This window comes from Paralichthys olivaceus, chromosome 13, assembly GCF_024713975.1.
Source record: "Paralichthys olivaceus isolate ysfri-2021 chromosome 13, ASM2471397v2, whole genome shotgun sequence".
NCBI classification, from domain to species: domain Eukaryota; kingdom Metazoa; phylum Chordata; class Actinopteri; order Pleuronectiformes; family Paralichthyidae; genus Paralichthys; species Paralichthys olivaceus.
The window spans coordinates 8,115,439-8,133,402 of record NC_091105.1 but is presented as its reverse complement, the minus strand read 5'-3'; the positions used below and the strand labels follow the sequence as shown (position 1 = coordinate 8,133,402).

At 42.9% G+C, this 17,964-nt stretch overlaps 2 protein-coding genes across 8 annotated transcripts in view; one reads left to right on the top strand and one right to left on the bottom strand.

The window, feature by feature from the left end:
- ddr1 (discoidin domain receptor tyrosine kinase 1) overlaps positions 1-13,048 on the top strand; it is a 39,434-nt gene extending 26,386 nt beyond the window's left edge. For 2 of the 7 annotated variants that reach the window (XM_020092922.2, XM_069537560.1), the window contains exons 10-20: positions 1,482-1,634; positions 2,221-2,277; positions 3,755-3,921; positions 4,381-4,588; positions 5,549-5,668; positions 6,962-7,263; positions 7,415-7,542; positions 8,899-9,096; positions 9,191-9,458; positions 9,834-9,983; positions 11,019-13,048. In XM_020092922.2, the coding sequence (XP_019948481.2) occupies positions 1,482-1,634; positions 2,221-2,277; positions 3,755-3,921; positions 4,381-4,588; positions 5,549-5,668; positions 6,962-7,263; positions 7,415-7,542; positions 8,899-9,096; positions 9,191-9,458; positions 9,834-9,983; positions 11,019-11,159 (1,892 nt within the window). In that variant the 3' untranslated portion in view covers positions 11,160-13,048. The remainder of the gene's footprint in view (positions 1-1,481; positions 1,635-2,220; positions 2,278-3,754; positions 3,922-4,380; positions 4,589-5,548; positions 5,669-6,961; positions 7,264-7,414; positions 7,543-8,898; positions 9,097-9,190; positions 9,459-9,833; positions 9,984-11,018) is intronic. The other 5 variants (XM_020092924.2, XM_069537561.1, XM_069537564.1 and 2 more) reach the window with 3 other exon arrangements.
- A 363-nt stretch (positions 13,049-13,411) lies between these two features.
- Positions 13,412-17,964, bottom strand: part of flot1b (flotillin 1b) — a 6,429-nt gene continuing 1,876 nt past the window's right edge. The window contains exons 4-13 of the mRNA XM_020093056.2: positions 17,583-17,673; positions 17,295-17,438; positions 17,009-17,128; positions 16,561-16,656; positions 16,310-16,462; positions 15,973-16,154; positions 15,846-15,891; positions 15,463-15,600; positions 15,006-15,170; positions 13,412-14,904 (exon numbers count right to left, since the gene is read on the bottom strand). Coding sequence (XP_019948615.1) covers positions 14,875-14,904; positions 15,006-15,170; positions 15,463-15,600; positions 15,846-15,891; positions 15,973-16,154; positions 16,310-16,462; positions 16,561-16,656; positions 17,009-17,128; positions 17,295-17,438; positions 17,583-17,673 — 1,165 coding nt within the window. The 3' untranslated portion in view covers positions 13,412-14,874. The remainder of the gene's footprint in view (positions 14,905-15,005; positions 15,171-15,462; positions 15,601-15,845; positions 15,892-15,972; positions 16,155-16,309; positions 16,463-16,560; positions 16,657-17,008; positions 17,129-17,294; positions 17,439-17,582; positions 17,674-17,964) is intronic.

Here is a 17,964-nt window from a genome sequence, read left to right as displayed (position 1 = left end):
TTTTGGTTCACAGCACATTGACACCCGCTCCAGCCCACATCCCCACAAGCTCTCAAATCTCGTTGTCTTTACAAGTTGACGTCTGCGTCTTCTATGTGTATGGCTCCTTATTTTCTTTCAGAGATATTTGTATTCCAAACATAATCAATAAGTCTGCTCGCTTGCTGTGAAATTTTTCTCTGCTGTATTGTTACATATTTTTACTCTGACATTTTCAAAGCAGCTTTAGTGTACAACTAATCAGTATTCTTTGGCTCAAAGTCAGGTCAAGTGAAACTCAACAATCTGATGAGCTTAATTCGTTTTTTAACTCTGACCCTTTCCAGACCTTAATTGATTTAAGGAATCAGCATTTTTGACTATTGTCTAGTCCCTGGCACAATTGTAGTGCTGTACTTTATGGAATACAGATTTGGGGAAAACATTAGAATACACAAACACATTTTTACCAAAATAACTCGAAAGGCATAAATAAATTAGCCTTCCACAAACATTACTCCTTCTACTCTAATCTACTGTATTTCCAAGTGTATCAAGAGTCCAAATTAGAAAGTGTTTATTGGCTAAAAACGTCGGCCTGTCCCTCCATACGTGTTCTTACTATCTCCCAGTTTAAAGGCTGAAACACACCAAGTGAAGAAAACAGAAATGGGGTTTCGATATCTCCTCTAAAGATTATACCTATCCGATTGGAAGTCAGGTTGAGGCCTCGTCTGTGGCTCTACAGCCGAGATTGCTGCCTAATTAAACTGTCCTCTATGCTCAAACACACTGTCAGTTGTGGTGTGATAAGAATCAGCAAAGTGCTCGGTAATCACACTGTTCTCAGGTGGCTGAAATGACTCGACCCAGCAGCGGTGTGGGGGCTGGACTCCTGCCAGAACACTGAGAAATGTTCCAGTTCATTGGTCCCAAGACAACAACTAATGAAAATGACCAAATCATGCAGGAGTATGAACTTATACTGACCAGAGCCGATCCACGAGTTCTGCATGAGTTTTGAATGTTTTTATGCTTCTGCACCAGCGGCAGGAGGCGTCATGTTTTTCGGCTCTTGTGAACTTGACATCTCAAGAACCACTTCAGGGAATCTTTTCAAATTTAGAACAAACATTCACTTGGACTCACAGGTGAATTGATTAGACTTTAGTGGTTCAAGCTCACTGTGACCTTGCAAACCCATATTCTTCCTTTGTGAACATGTTGTGAACACCTCCTTAGAATCCAAATGTCCAACTAGACACAGATTTACTGATTTAGATTTGAGCTAACACAGTCATTCACATTTGACAATAAGTCACTGATTAGTTCTCCGTCACAAACAACATAATTAGTTTTCCTGTAATGAAAAACAACAAGCTGTGACGATAAATACTGTTTCCCAACAGCTGAGGGGGATGATGTGTTGTGCCATGAGAACAAAACCCCTAAAGATATGTAACATGATTCATTCTTATTAAAATGTCTCTTTCCTCATCCAGAGCCGTTTGAGGGGGATGTCACAGAGCCTGATTCAATTCCTCCGAATCCTCCCAAGATTCCCACCATCGGTTCCTCTGCTCCTCCTGTTAACCACACGTCCTCCTCTCCCACATCGAGCCACAACTCCACCAACACCACTGCTGAACCTTCTGGTGAGTCCTGCTGCTCTCCTCTTCTTCCTCCTCCTGCTCTCCAGCCCCGCATCTTCTTCTCTTCCCCATCCTTCCTCCCCACGACCATTCTGTCTCCATTTTATCCATTCATCACCCACCATGCTGCTCTCTTCTGCCTCATCACCTCTTGTCACTGTGCCCGTCTCCTTCCCTGCAGTTGTGATGAGTGTGAGCATGTTGGCAGTGTGTCCAAGCCATGTTTCTAAAGCAGAGCCAAAAGGAAAGGCAGTGCCAAAGAAGGCCCACGTCTGATGAGCCTCGCTCTTTATCACAAACTCTAAAATCCTTTGGCTCCGAGCCAAGATTCACTAAACCCAAAGTTGACGCCAGATAATTATTTCAGAGATTTCATTGTGCGTAAAGGGCAGGAGAGATCTGCTTGAAATAGAGGTCAAATGTTCTAACTATCTTCAAATTCTTTCGTTGTTTTTTTTTTTTTTAACATGTTGGTCTGGCTTTTATTAAATAATCCCAAATTCTGCCATCCATGATTTCCTCATCACTCTCTTTTGAGTCTTCTCCGCTACTCACACATTCCTCCTTTGTCCATCCCTCGCTCCTCCAGAAGCCCCCATCAACTCCACCTTCATGACGGACACTACCGGTAACTGGACACTGTCAGGTGAGAAAGAGCTCAAAAAAACCGACGGGATGAACTGAGGGAGGGGCGCTCGCTCTATCCGCTCTGGCCCTCCTCCAGCATCTTATAACTGTCCCACTGCTCAGTGGAGTATGAAGTATAATGGAGGAGGGATTACAGGGGCAGGCTTTGGCACTGGGCTCTGTCCCCTGGGTTTGGAGATATACAGTGCAGCTGTAGGAAAAAGGCGAACACAGTTATAGACATTATATACAATAACAAGTTGGCTTCCTGTGGTCTCACAAACAGCATGCTTATTTTTCTCCAGGGGAATTGCTCTCTTCTCCTCAGCTTAGCAATAAAGAGCTTTTTAAAAACCTGGAAATGTTTTTTCTGTGGCGTGTAGGCTGCTTTGTCCTTGTTGCTGGCTGTGGTTGAACGGCTTTGTTTGGGTTTATTTATTACCCGCATCAGCATGGTGTTGAACTGACAGAGAGAGGGAGGGAGTGAGAGAGAGGGATGGGTTGTCTGCTATTGTAGAAATGTGGTGTGGAAAATTTTCTCCGGTAAAATGCATGTGTACAAGTGTGTGCTTGCAGGGGGTGTGTTTTGCATATGCATGGACATAAAAACACCATGTATTGTATTCAATGCCTGATTTTTGGTCTTTTTAACCAAGTTTTATTTTTTTCCCACCACTTACTCTGAAAGTGGTTTTAACACAGTCGTCCCTCATTTAAATAAACTTCTCACACTTGACCCTCAGAGGAGAATAAGAGCTACACGCTTCTGATTAAACGTTGACTACAAAGCTGTTTAGAAGCAAAACAGGGATCACATTCTGTTCTCATGCAGCGGCTCTGAGAGTCCCTGTGGTATGAGCGGGCAGATTGGATGAACACTCACACAGACAATCCCCATCAGATGTTTATTAAGCTTGATGAAACCATGCTGGTGTGCATCACATGCATCACATGAGACTCATGAATACCTCCAGGTTTCTTGATTTTAAAGCACATACACAGAAGCTGTTTTCAGATATGACCTCTGCAAACTGTCCAGAAAATTGTGGCCTATTACTTACGAAGAATGCAGCAGGTGATTGTCCGGGTCAGACATGTTCACACCAACAGGGTAATGTGCGACACAATCAGGCAACGTGTGGCGTCCTGGTAGGATATGAGGAATAAATCCGGCTGTGGAAATCACATGTTCTTGTTTACAGCACATCAACACCACCATCTGCTGCTTTTTCTAGTTGACATCTTCATCAGTGTCCTCTACATGTATCGCACCTCTTTTTCATCTTTCTAAGCTATTTGTATTCTTTAAGGTTTTTGCGACCACACATTTTACCCGGGGCTGGCAGGCTGACATAGCCGGAGCAACTGACTCCGACATTTGTGTTCTCACATCCAGCCCCTCTGGAAAAGTTCAGGAAAATATCTGGACTTCAGCGTATGTCTACAAGTAACCATAAAAAACATCTAACACTTCATCCTGTGTTTTCCTCCGCTAGGATCAGAGTTTGCCGCTGTGACTCCCAGAGCAGGTCTCCCTGTGGCCAAGGACGACAGCAGTAATACGGCAATTCTGATTGGCTGCCTGGTGGGCATCATCCTCCTGCTGCTGGCTGTGATAGCTGTCATTCTATGGCGACAGTACTGGAAAAAGATACTGGGCAAGGTCAGTCAAAACTGAGGTGACACGAGTTTTAATTCCACTATTGTTTGCAGTTTGTAATTTGGTTGTAACTGTGCTTTATCTGCAGATTTCAAGAGTCACCTCATCGAAATGTTTTCTTATGTACCCAAAGTAGCATTTAACCATGGAGTCTTAAGTTTTCCAGCCTGCTACAATGGAGGAAAAAGTCATTTAGTTTGTGTCACTTAAAGCTTAGTTTCATTAACTGTATAATTAGGTTGAACTGCCCCTTTAACCAAGTTAAAATGATTGATGGCGAGCTGAGATAACAACCGCCCGTCTCTTGGCAGACTGTATCTCCATGTGGAGAATCATTTCACATTAACTTCTAATGGTTTCAAAGATGAGAGGCTGTTTCCACTGTTTGGTCACCATCTGCTTGAGGGATTCAAACGCTGCACTTTTATCACGTGTATTCATACGAACCCTCTGCCATCGCAGGCCCAGGGTAGCCTGTCCGGCGACGAGCTGCGGGTCCACCTCTCAGTCCCCTCGGACAATGTGGTCATCAACAACACGCACAGCTACTCGAGCCGCTACCAGCGCATCCATACTTTTCCTGACGACCGTGACCATGACAGGGAGGGAGAGGGAGAGTACCAGGAGCCCAGCGCCCTGCTCCGACCAAGGGATCACAGAGACAGCACAGGTAATTTATAAACACACTCATATGACACAGTGCATTCATAGCTATGTTTGATAACCATAGGATCCAATGTGAGAGGTTCTGCCCAAAAAACACATTCAGTAGCTTGAATATGAGAATATGTCGACATGCTGACGTTAAATAAAACACACCACATGATAAATACATGGTGGCAGAAACTGATCTACAACCAGCTGCATACAATTGGCAGGAGTTAGAGGAAAATGTGAAACAATCCTTATAGTATTTAAATTTCTACAATGGTGGTTTGGACAGATTGCTTCATTTGCATGCCCGTGTCCGTGCTTCTGCAGTCTCTGTTGGTCATATCAATAAGAAAACTCATTTCAAGCTCGGAAACTGCAAGGGAGAAAAAAATGTGGCGGTGCATAATCAAGAAAACGCTGGTATTACGATGTGTTCCACCACACCAAACAAAAGTAAATCAAACCACCCAGCCAGGAACAGCGCCTCTGACAGGAGGCACAGTGCAGAGGGGGCACAAAAGAGCTATTGTTCCGAGAGAAGGGAAGAAAAAGAAAAGAGGGAGGAGAAAAAGAGGAGCAAAGAAAGAAAAAGGCATTCCTTCACTTGCATTGCACCACAGGAGGTCTGCATGTGTCTTTACTGGGCGCCTGTGTGAGTTTGAAATAACATGAGTAACAGAAACATTATTTCATCCCCTGGTTGTGTTATGTTTGGTTTGATGTTAACTCTGCCTGATCTCACTCCTCTGTTCTGTACTCCATGTGTCAATGCAACCCGCCTCCGCTCCTTTTATAATAATGGATATGCTAACATTGTCATGTTAATGGTTGTTATTATTGTGTTTTGTTGTGTGTGTGTGTTTTGTGTCACGTGCCACTTTGTATCGTGTGTGTGATCCATATCATGGTACCCGTGTGTACCCCCACCTCGTCCCGTGCGTGTTTGTGTGTGTGTTACGTGTGTGTGCCCTCCCAGCCTTGCTGTTAAACAACCCAGCCTATCACCTGCTCCTGTCAGATCACAGAAAAGGCTCAAGACCCCTAGTCGTCCCCGGCACCGCTCAGGCTCAGGAAAAGAGCCTCAATGTGCCCCAGGGTAAGACGCCTTGGACCAGGCCGGCACAGTCCGGAGCGAGCCCCTACCTCACTTCTTTATCTATCCAGAGCAGGGGCGTCATAAGCGCCCATGTAGTCCACTCTAGAAGAGAAGACGTCCCATACACTGTACCATGAGTCTTCTTTGCATGTGTCTGACCTTCATCATTCCTCCTCTTACTCACATAGTTTTAGTCACTCTCATTCATTCACCACTGGAAATGACTCATGCTTTGTTTAAAGGGGTTGTTTGGTATTTGGGGAATTTGTACACAAACACACTCAGACTCTGACAAACTCAGACTCCTTTGTTTACCCAGGCCTGTGTTGTGGGTCTGTCAATTGTGTGTGTCTTTCCGTACGCCACTTTGGTGTCGACAGAAATATCTCAACAACTGTTAATTAAATTGACGTGGTTTTGCACAGACAATTGTGGAGAAACTTACACGAGTGTGGTGGCTCCCCTGGGTTTTTATTTTGTGCCACCAGCAGGTCAGAGTTTAAATATAAAGATGGACGACATTGCTGCTCTGTAAAAGTATAGCCAGAGTGTCTTGATTGCCACCTGGTGGTTGGCCACAGTACAGATCATAAATCCTGCCTCTCTGTTCATTGTTGTGTTTGGCTTTGATTAATCATTTAGTTAGTTAAGATATATAAATAAATAAATAAAAACAGCTTTTTATGAAACTGTACGTACATTTTATTTTAAGGAACATCAGTAGATTGTAATTTAGTTACCACATCAATAGAACAGACTAATACAATGTTGATTTGATTTGAAGCAGCTGTAGTCATCCATCATAAGAGGTGTGTTGTATTAGTTGTTGCTGGTTTTGACAGGATGAGCTGCTGCTTGATGCCACAGACAGAAATTGTTGCACTGTATGTGCTGTAAAAGATGAATCATAGATGAAGTCAGTCTCTGTATAGTCGTCTGGCCAAGAACTTTTAAGAGTCCGCCACAAAACAAACTGAGGTCAGAGGGGTAGAATCTGCAGATAAACCATGTTATATAATCAGGAATATTTTGTGAACTGATAGCTTTGGTGGAGATATGTGTTCTACTGAGTGCCATTCTATTTTTTTTATACCTTTACTCTGAAAGTCATATTTTAGTTATTGTCAAATTTAATTTCCCCAAATCTAAACTATTCCTTTATTAAAAGTTGTCATCATCGGATTCTTTTACTTATTAAGTGTCTTAAAGCAAAACAAAGCTGTTTTTAATCACACAGTTCTTTAAGTATAATCTCTCTGTTTCATCCACCCTGTCTGTCTCCACTCTCTCTAGCCTGTGGTTTGGATCTGGACATGGAGAAGGGTTTCCCCCCAACTCAGGAGGAGCCTCCTCCCTACCCCGGCTCCCCTCCTTACCCTTCCCTCTCTCCCCCTGTATCCCCACCACTACCCCCCAGCGTCCCCCACTATGCCGAGGCAGACATTGTGAGCCTGCAGGGTGTCAGCGGCAACAACACATACGCCGTACCCGCCTTGGCCTCCTCGAGCCCGGGGGCCGACGCCACCCCTCTGCCAGAGCTGCCGCGCCAGTGTCTGATCTTCAAGGAGAAACTGGGAGAGGGGCAATTTGGGGAGGTGAGAAATTGTGTGTGTGTGTGTGTGTGTGTGTGTGTGTGTGTGTGTGTGTGTGTGTGTGTGTGTGTGTGTGTGTGTGTGTGTGTGTGTGTGTGTGTGTGTGTGTGTGTGTAATTGTGCTTTAACAGTGTGTCTATGTTTTCGGTTGAAGGTGCACCTGTGTGAAATCGAGAACCCTCAGGACCTTCCCAACTTGGAGTTCCCCTTCAACGTGAGAAAAGGTCGCCCTCTTCTGGTAGCAGTGAAGATACTGCGACCAGACGCCTCCAAGAACGCCAGGTCTGTGACCTCATACACAGCTGAGCCTGGTCTCATTCACAGTTTTTCTTTCTGCCCCAACAGCTTATATCTCTACCACATTTTCTCATGAGTTCATCAAACTGAGCTTTGATCGCATTATTTTTGAAATATAAAAACATTGTGTAGAACTGACTTGTCCATGCGATCAGTGGATTGGGCTCTGTGAAGTTGTAATTGGCGTTTTTATATATTATTTTTGGAACAGGAACTAATGAAAAAATACATGAGGATACAACATGAATTAAGTTAATCACAGCCTAATATTTAGAGGTGACTGACAGAAGTAAGTGAATTTGATAGACTTCTTTGACGTGTCAATCAGTATCAAGGAATTCTTGCAAATACTGAAGTTGATTTTGGAGAAAAGTACGAGAATATTAATCACATCATTTTCGACACACAATCAAAAATGAATGTGATTGTGAGGATAGACTGTAGCTTTCAAAACAAGCAGCCATCAGCTGTCATATACTTTATGGCTGCTGTGTTAGTAATCAGATTCCTGTCATTCCTTATCCACAACACATCCTGCAGAGACAGAGGAGAGACAGAGGTCCCTCAGAACCCAAGAGAAAAGTTTCTGCCTCTCTGTGGTTTTCTAGACGTTACTTTACGTTGCTGCTTGTTTACTTTGGCTCTCCACACATGGCAAGTAGAGTCAGCTCATGTGAGCTCGTGTGTGAGGAGCGGTTGTCCGCAGGGTTTGTATTGTGTTTGTGGAAGGTCAGAGAGAACTGGAGCAACACAAACATATTGACCAGCAAAACAAATCAGAGGGGTAGAAAACCACAGAGCTACAGACCAGGATGTTGATTCTAGAGCTCGGCCAAGTTTTCAGTTGCCAGTGTGAGCCTTTCACAGAGATTGGTGTCAGTGTTTATGTTTGACAACAGGCGCTGATATGGAAAGTTTAATTTACTGAATAAACAATGAAGAAAGTTGTGCATTTAGGATTGTACTCTATGCAAAAAATGTAGATGTTGTATATATTTGTTGTTTTCTTTTCATCTATCGTTATTTAATGGAAGGTTTATGATTAAACTGTGAAGTATTACATTTCTTTGAAACATGGGTTTGATAATGACATCTCAGGAATCTTTGTCCTTTTGAAATAAAATAACCGGCCAATGTATTGGTATCAGAAATGTTTTGCTCCATAATATTGGTATTAACGTCGCCTCCCAAAGCCACATTTTGTTCCGGCTCTAGTTGATAGTTAGGGTTATCAGGTTCCTCCTCACTTTACTCAGTAGTATCGTAAAAAGTGTTACTTGATGAAGCTTTAATGCTCCGTCTCTGATCTGATGTATCTTGCTTTTCCTTTTGCGCTCGTAGGAACGACTTCCTGAAAGAGGTGAAGATCCTCTCTCGTCTGAAGGACCCGAACATCATCCGGCTGCTCGGAGTGTGTGTGAGCAGCGACCCGCTCTGTATGGTCACCGAGTACATGGAATGTGGAGACTTGAACCAGTATCTGTCCCATCGAGTGCTTCTGGATAAGACGGGGCCGTCACACAACACCCCGACCATCAGGTAAGACTAGAGTCTGCACATACACACGGATATAAATGCACACAGTCATTTTGGGATTTATTTATTGTTCCGTCTATCTGCCGTCATTTCCCAGTTACCCAGCCCTCATCTCCATGGCCAGCCAGATTGCTTCAGGAATGAAGTTCCTTTCCTCCCTCAACTTTGTGCACCGGGATCTGGCCACGCGTAACTGTCTGGTCGGAGGCGAGAGGGGTGAGAGCGGGGAAGATCGGGGAGGCGAGCGTCACATCAAGATCGCTGACTTTGGCATGAGCAGGAATCTGTACGCAGGAGACTACTACAGGATCCAGGGCAGAGCGGTGCTGCCAATACGATGGATGGCCTGGGAGTGTATCCTCATGGTGAGAGGACGGGAAATGATTGTTGATGTTTGGTTTGATAACTGATCGATGAGAATTCATTATATATATACTTTTTATATATTTTCACAAAAGTAGGTAGTAACCTGGGACATTTTGATAAAGAATAAATAAATTAAACCAATATTCACGTAAAATAATCACATTTTTAAAAAAATAATTAAAAAAATAACAACCAATCATTAATTTTAATTAAGTGAGTTTTGTGTTCCGTTTTGTAAATGCAACTACAGGATTTAGCTTATTCTAAACTACTGTGATCAGTGCCTTAATAATAACTGATATTATCTAGAATCTTGAGAATAATTTTGTTACTTGAAGGTGACGGAGTGGATGTGTGTGGTTGTGCGTTCGCAGGGTAAGTTCACCACGGCCAGTGACGTGTGGGCGTTCGGCGTCACTCTGTGGGAGATGCTGAGCGTTTGTCAGGAGCAGCCGTACTCCAACCTCACAGATGAACAAGTCATCGACAACGCCGGCGAGTTTTTCAGAGACCAGGGCAGACAGGTACATCTCACACACACACACACACACACACACACACACACACACACACACACACACAGACACATCGCAGGAGCAGAGATACAACTGTATGTAATATTTATTCCTTCATTTTCCATTTGTTTTCCAGAAGACAGAACACCAACTTTAAAATAAAAATCTTCATAGTTTGATCTGCTGTTTGTTCTGTACTCTTCATGTTGGTAACATTTGTTAGTTTAGTGTTTGGGCTGCAGCTACCCTTTATTTTTATTATCAAGTATTAAATTGGTAATCAGATGGGGAAAAAAAGTATTCTGCAATTGAAGTGCACTTGTTATTCAGCACAAATGCCTTGACTCAGATTTTTATTGATATGTTGTGAAATCTAACTGAGCATTCATCAGATATTCTGCCTTTTACTAAGCTCAGACTTTCTGCAGTGCTGTGAATGTTTCCTGAAAGATCTGAGCTGTTGTTACAGGTCTTCACATACTAACATGTGCCTGCTGATCATGTTTGTCCTCTCTTTGTGAAAATGTTCTCACACCGGGCTTCACTTGAGCTTCACAGTGTAATAGATGTTACTGAAAGCTGCCAACAGAGCTCGACTTCACATGACTGTGGCTCTTCGTGGCACCAGATGCCCTCTAGTGGCTGCTCTATTCAGCTGATGAAGATAAAGATAGAAGTTAAAGTTTATCCTCACAAATAAATATTTGTATATATTTACATCTGTGACTTAATTTTAAAACATATTTATCTGCAAATCACCAAACACATCCATTTGATCTAACAACACATATGATATATAGCTTGCACTCATAATGAGGATATGTATTTTTATTATTCCTGATTAGCACTGTGGCCTCACAGCAAGAAGGTTCCTGGTTCAAATCCTTTGGAGGGGGGGTCTTACTGTGAGGAGTTTATATTGGCTCCAGCTCCCTCCATGGCCCTCACAGGATAAGCAGTGTAGATATTGGATGGATTCTTATTATTGGATGTAATATTTACGTTAATATCCCCTCGTCTCTTGACTTCTTCTCTCTCATGCAGGTGTACCTGAGCAGGCCAGCTGTGTGTCCTCAGGGTCTCTACGAGCTCATGTTGAGCTGCTGGAACAGAGACTGCAAGCTCCGCCCATCCTTCGCCGACATCCACTCCTTCCTCACAGAGGACGCAATGAACATGGTGTAAAGAGCGACTCGGAGAAAGGTGGGAATGAGATGCAACGTCAAAGAGGGGAAACGTCTCGTGCGTTTTTGCGTCCTTGCTGCGGTGGGAAGGCGTCTGGGTCAGTGTGGTGGAGGTGCTGCACAGCAGAGGCCGACACGAGGGGGAAAGTGGGTTGATCGCTTTTATATTTTGTAGTTTTTGAGGGGGATGGGGCTGATACACCGCTGGTTCGGTTGATTTCCTCTTCAGACCCCAACCCCAAAAGCAAAGCTAATGCCAGCTTTAGATACTTAACAGTCCAAGCTACATTTCAGTGGTTGGTGGTGGGTGCAGTGTGCATAGGAACTTTCTCTCTTCTCAGTTACTTCAGGTACGAGGAGGGTTTATGTGACTGGTGATTCAGTCCTGTAGAATTTTCAGGAAGTTGCAGAAGCTAAACTGCTGGAAATAATTTTTACTATGAGCACAGCAAGTTAGGAAATGAACAGGTGTAAGGACTCATGACTTTTCTTCACTCAACACACACAGGGGTTGTCTTAGTATTGATAGTATGTGTTGCCCACTCTATATACACAAATAAATCCAAGAGAAGATCTTAACACTGTGACATGGCTGATGGTTAACTCCGCTGTGTAGAACTATGTTTGTCCACCCATCATCAAACCTCTGTCTCAGTCTGGAGAACAGACATCAGTAGCCCCCCCCCCCCCCCCCCCCCCTCTTTGCCACAGATGCCCCATCGAAGTCAAAATGTCAGTGAAGTATTCAAACCCCATCTTTAAGAAGAAAAAACAGTGTCCCTGCTGCCAAGTAGACTTCTCAGCTCTGAGGACAAAGGCTCAGAGGAGATAAGTCGGCCCTGTCCGATCCAGATGTGACGCACAAACTGGAGCAGAGAAACAAGGCTGTCAGCCGGAGCAGCCGACGGGACAGCTCCAGGTGATTTTTCTTTTTTAAACATATAACTGGTTTTGACCCAGGCAAGGATAGATGTAAAATTCCACAATCAGCTGCACTTTAAATCCTACAAGCCTGCCCCCCCGGCCATGATGACACTCTTCCTCCCCGAGGGGCCTGATACGATATGATTCCTGTCTGTGGATTCTGATGCATCTTACCTGCAGTGATCTGCCAGTGGAGATGGAAAATGCATCGCAAGATGTGTTTTATAAAGGACATAATCTCTTTGCCTTTTTAAATCCTCTCCACCAAGGCATTGCCAAACCATTGGATGTAAAATATTATTTTTGAAAAAAGAAAATGGAATGGCACCATCAGTTCATCTCATTTCAGATGTATAAAAACCCCTTTTTGTTCTGAAACTCTCAGTGTGTTGGATTTATGCTTTCTCATCCAACCATTTCGATTGCATCGCTGTGGTTTAAGGAACACAGCTGGTGGCATTGTTCAAACAGGGAATGCTGGTACTGGTTTTAGTGTGAATGTCAACATCAGCCTCTTGCATTATGTTCGTACATTAAGCTGACCGCGGTAGAATCGATGCCTCTACCTTACTGATTGTATCGCACTGAAAATGAGTCCTGAGGTGATGGAGATTAGTAAATCCCACGTTTACTAATTGTGAATGGTTGTGTCATTTTAAGTCATTTTTGATACACTGTAGTTCAACTAAACCCATATTATATATATACTATATATATATATACTGTATGTACCTAGACACTCCTTGATGTCAGACTTCATCCTTTTTGTCTCTTTGAAGTTGAACATTATAGTTTGTACATAATAAGGACAGAATTGTAATTTCCTTTACTAATATATAGAAAGCTCTTTGTTACATTTGGGGTCTTCTGTATCTCTGTAGAACGCTTGCTACCTTGAAGCCATTGTAATTCATTGTGTTGTCTATTTTTGTAGATGTTTTAATAAAGTTAACCTTTTCAAATAAATCAAGTTGTGCTGTAGGGCTTCAACTTAGGTTTATTTTTATTTTCGATGAATCTGATTCACTGATCAATCATTCGGTCTGAAAGTCATTAGGGGATTTTAATGAAATTTCACTCACCTTGATTTAGTCATTTTAAGATAAATCTAGAATTTCTGCCCTGTGCTCCTATCCCTTCGACTACCGGGACCATTTAGCACCAAAATCTATTCAGCTCATCCTTGACTCCAACTGAACTTGATCAATTTTGAAGAAATTCCCTTCAGTTGTGTTCACCAGATTGGGATGGGCGTAAGACAATCCGAAGACATGACGCCTCGGGCGACTGGATGTTGCCTGCACACACAAACTGAGGCCAACAAGGATCTGTGATTAAATCATATTTTATTGTCTTCTTCAGTATCATAGAACATTCACTACATCTTTTAATATTTGACACTAATTTGACTGTCACACTATATAATTACTAACTTCTTATGTCAATTTAAGAGACAAACATGCAACAACACTTTGTTAAAGATAAAGATTAGTCACAAGAACCTACAAAAGCAGTATCAACTGATTTGGCTTTCGTCTACAGCCATGATGGCTCATGGCTTATGGTTAGTTTTCAGAAGTTTTCCCTGACAGAGGTGTAATAGGCATTACTGGAAAAGCCAACTTGACTTGGCTGTTGGGGAGTTTTTAACAGGCACTTGAGGGTAACAAAATGCATAAGGCTTGGTAGCTCGAACCTTTAGACAGTTAGAAACACACTTAAGGAAAAAGAAGGAAAAAAGGTCAGCCCCCGAACAGAGGCTGTGATTCAATACCTCCCTCAGCAACGAGACCTAAAACCAGCCAAGATCCTACAAACCCAGCATCAGTGTAATATGAAAATCACAACCACAGATAAATCACACTATTATGTGTGTCATTTCAAACTCCAGGCAGCAAGCGATTCAGTTAGTTGGTTAGTTAGTGATGGTGCATCTTTACTCTCGTCATATGATGATCAAGACAAGAGAAGACACTGCAGCAAAGACAAAAATCAAAAGAAAATTTTCCACTGGAACCTACTTTCATTGCTTTTCACAGGAAACCTCAATATCTTGTTTCCCTCAACCACTCCTCTTCCCCCCTCTTCCGCTCACATGACAACTGATATGAACGTGGGCCCAGTAAAGAAGTCAGTTACAACCAAAACCTCTCCAGCCCTGTCTGACTTTTTATAATAAACACAAAGCAAAGTTAAAACTACACTGACAGTAACGATACAACTTTTGACAATATTACGAGGTCATGCTGTGATAAAAATGAGCTCAGCAGCATTTAGTGAATTGAAAGGCACAGAGAAAAAAATCTGTTTCACATTAAAAAGTAAAAAAAAGAAAGAGTTTGTTGACTCTGTCCCAGTGCAGGGATAAATGAGTCTGATTGCAGTAAGAACTTGCATTCTGAACGTCAAGTATCAAAAGACAAAAGACAGGAAGTTCTATTTGGACTAACACTGAATAAAGAGGGCTGAGGCTCCTCTGTCCTCCGGGCAAACAAAGCAGCTTCATCGATAATCCAAACCCCTGCAGCTGCTTTTGTTGTAACCAGCAGAACAAATGACAACTCAGACCAGGAACAGGAAAATTTACCACTGAGGGCAGAACAAAAATCCCAACGCTACTAGATAAATGAGGAACCAGAAAAAGAAACACACAAGTGAACTACATGCATGTATTCAGATAATCAGACAGACAGAGTCGGTCCAGTGGTAATCGTCACAAGGAGGAGACGTGAAGCTCCTGGTCTGAATGATGGTGACGCCTCTTCCTGATTACTTCGACTCACCCTGTGTTCTTAACGCACGCGGGTGATCTGGCCTCCAGCCTGTGGAATCAATGACAGAAAGCATGAAATCAGACGGCCTACACCAGCGGTTCAGCCTCGTATGTTACCTCTCAGTCCCCCACACAAATACTCCTGCATACCTGGGAGATGTCGATTCCAGTGAGTTTCTCTATAGCGGCCGGCAGCCTGGTCATGATATCGAGAACCTCTCCGGCCAGTTTGGCTGCTCCCACCTCGGCGCCGCCGCTGGACACCATGGTGATCTTCTGGGCCTCACACAGTGGCTTGCTGATCTCTTCTGCCATCTGCAGGTCAAACAAAAACACTAAAGTCAACAGTTAAAGAGGATATTCACTCTTTGGGAAAGGTTAAAGTGAGAACACACAGAAATTATTGTGTATAGTGAATACAACCGAAGGAGCGTGCTGTTCATTCGTGACCTAACACTAATTCAGAATTAAACTAATATAATACAGAGGGTGCTGTTAAGTCTATGCAATGATGAAAAGGCAACACAAAGCAGTATAGTATAATAAGCATTACTCTAACATTATTTATCCATCATCCCTTCATCAAAAACATGACAGTCTGACTGACCAGTGGCAGTTTCTCCAGCAGCATGTCCACCATGGCTCCATCTTGGTACTGCTTGAAGGCCTCGGCCTTCTTGACCATCTGCTCTGCCTCAGCACGACCCTTAGCCTCGAGGGCAAAAGCCTCAGCCTCCCCCTTCATCTACACACATACACAGAAAATATAATTAGACTTACTATAGAAGGGCACAGGGTGACCACTGCTGAGCTTGGTGATGTTTGGTAAGAGGATTGAAGGAATGGAAGATTAAAATGACATGGGGAGTAAATGTAGCAGCAATTTGATGAATTAGTTTGGAAAAGGAGGAAATATTTTAAACATTTCTCACAAAGAGGAATAAAATCTAAAACAGAAAATGAGAGAAAGAGAAAAGTGGCTCTACTCACTCTGATGGACTCAGCCTCGGCCTCAGCCTCCATGATGAGCTGCAGGCTGCAGGAGAGAAGAGAGACTGAGCAACTCTTTTGTGATTGCAAATTATGTGAGACAACAGTATAACACTATAATACTCACCGCTGTGCCTCAGCCAGCCTCTCCAGCCGGTATTTCTCTGCTTCTGCCGGCTTCTTGACTTTGGCCTCCAGCTCCTTCTCCTTGCGGATGATCTCCTGATCCTGCAGAGTAATCTGCTGTGTCCGCTCCACCACCTGAACCTGCATCTTCTCCTCCTCGATGCGCTGCTTTGTCTTGGCCACCTGGTGAAGAAAGGAGAAGAAAACTAAACTCAGGTCCCATATTATATTGGTCATCTTGGTACAAACTTTACTAGCCAGCTTATGGAAAACCTGTGGATGATGTGTGAACTGTGAGCATAGCCCTAGAAGATTAGGTCATGAACAGTTGACTGTACCTGAAGCTGATAGGCCATCTCTGACTCAGCCTTCTTGGTGTTGACCTCAACATCATAGTCTGCCTTCTTCAGCTCGAAGTCTCTCTGGGCTTTTGCCATCTGAATGTCGTTCTTTAACTGAGCAGACACCTTCTCTTGCATGGCATGAGCCTCCTGTAAATCAACCGAAGCATCAGAGAAATTGATTTAAGTTTAAGGACTATCCACATGAGCAAACAAGTGACAGGACAGAACAAAATAGGGTATTTTACCCTCATGACAGCATCACGTTTGTACTGAGCCTCTCCAATCCTGGCATCCTTCTGCACCTGGGCTGTTCTGGCTTTACCCAGGGAGTGAAGGTAGTCCTGAAAGAGGAATAGACAGAAAGATGGAGGAACAGTGACAGTCAACTATAAGACATAGCAATAAAAATGAAGAGACGAAGATGCATTAGACAAACAGACAAGAGATGGTGCGGTTACCAAGGAAGTACTTAGGGCCAAGGCCTAATTCATCACTAATGCAGTGATTCAATATCAATCTCTTAAATGCTTTACTGCAACAGAGGAACTCATCCACGACTAAAAGCTTTCATATAACAAAGATGTGGGCTTACAGTGACACTGCAGATTTCTGCTGCTCCAGTAATTTAATCATCAGATTTGTGTCATCTGTGTTCACCGAACCAAAACATGAGCCTGAACAGACATGAAGTACCTGATCATCATGAACATCTTTGAGTGTGTAGCTGACAACACCGATTCCCATGTTGACCAAATCAGAGGAGGCCACTTTAAAGACCTGCTCGGAGAACTTCTTACGGTCCTGGTAGATCTCCTGCATGAAGAGATAGATATATTAATTACAGGCATTTCATATAGTTTTTATATATATATATATATATATATATATATATATATATATATATGTCTTTGTGGTTAAGTTAGTGTCAATACAGTATTTATCACTTAGTGGTTAGGTTAGCTACAATGTCAGTACAAACCTCAACAGTCAGATGAGCAATAATGGCTCTCTGGTGTCCCTCCAATGTTTCAAGTGCAATATTGGCGATCTCACCCTCAGACTTCCCCATAAACATTTGGCAGGCAGTGGCCAACATCTCCTTGTTCTGGCCCTGGATCTTCACCTGTATGAGGACAGAAAAGGAAGTGAGAAAGACGGAGTGTTGATTTTAAAAAGCATAAACTTTTCGCGAAAAAACAAATGTAATGTAGTTTCTGACTCAATTTAGTAAAGGTCTTGTGTTTCTGTCCTCTTATCAATGTCATACCTGTGCAATGCCAGTGACAGAGATGGGGACACCATGACGGGTGTAGACTTTGTCACTCTTCACATTCAGAGTCAGGGTGTTGAGTGTGATTCTTTAGCATAAAATAAAAGGAGGAGTTTAAAAGAAGAGATACGAGAACAGTAGTGATTATATATTATATTATAGGAGAGCAAGGCAGCACAGGAGCAAACTGTACATGGAAGGGTGGGGTTTTAAGGGTAAGCATTACAAAACAGAATAGGAAATGAAAAAATAATGCTCTCAAAATGAAAGACGAATAAAAAATGGAGCCAAACTCCATACAGCCATGGCTCAAGTTGAGGGAGAGGGGGGTAAGAGAAAAAGAAAGAAGCAAGAGAATGGTAGAATTAATTAGCAAAGA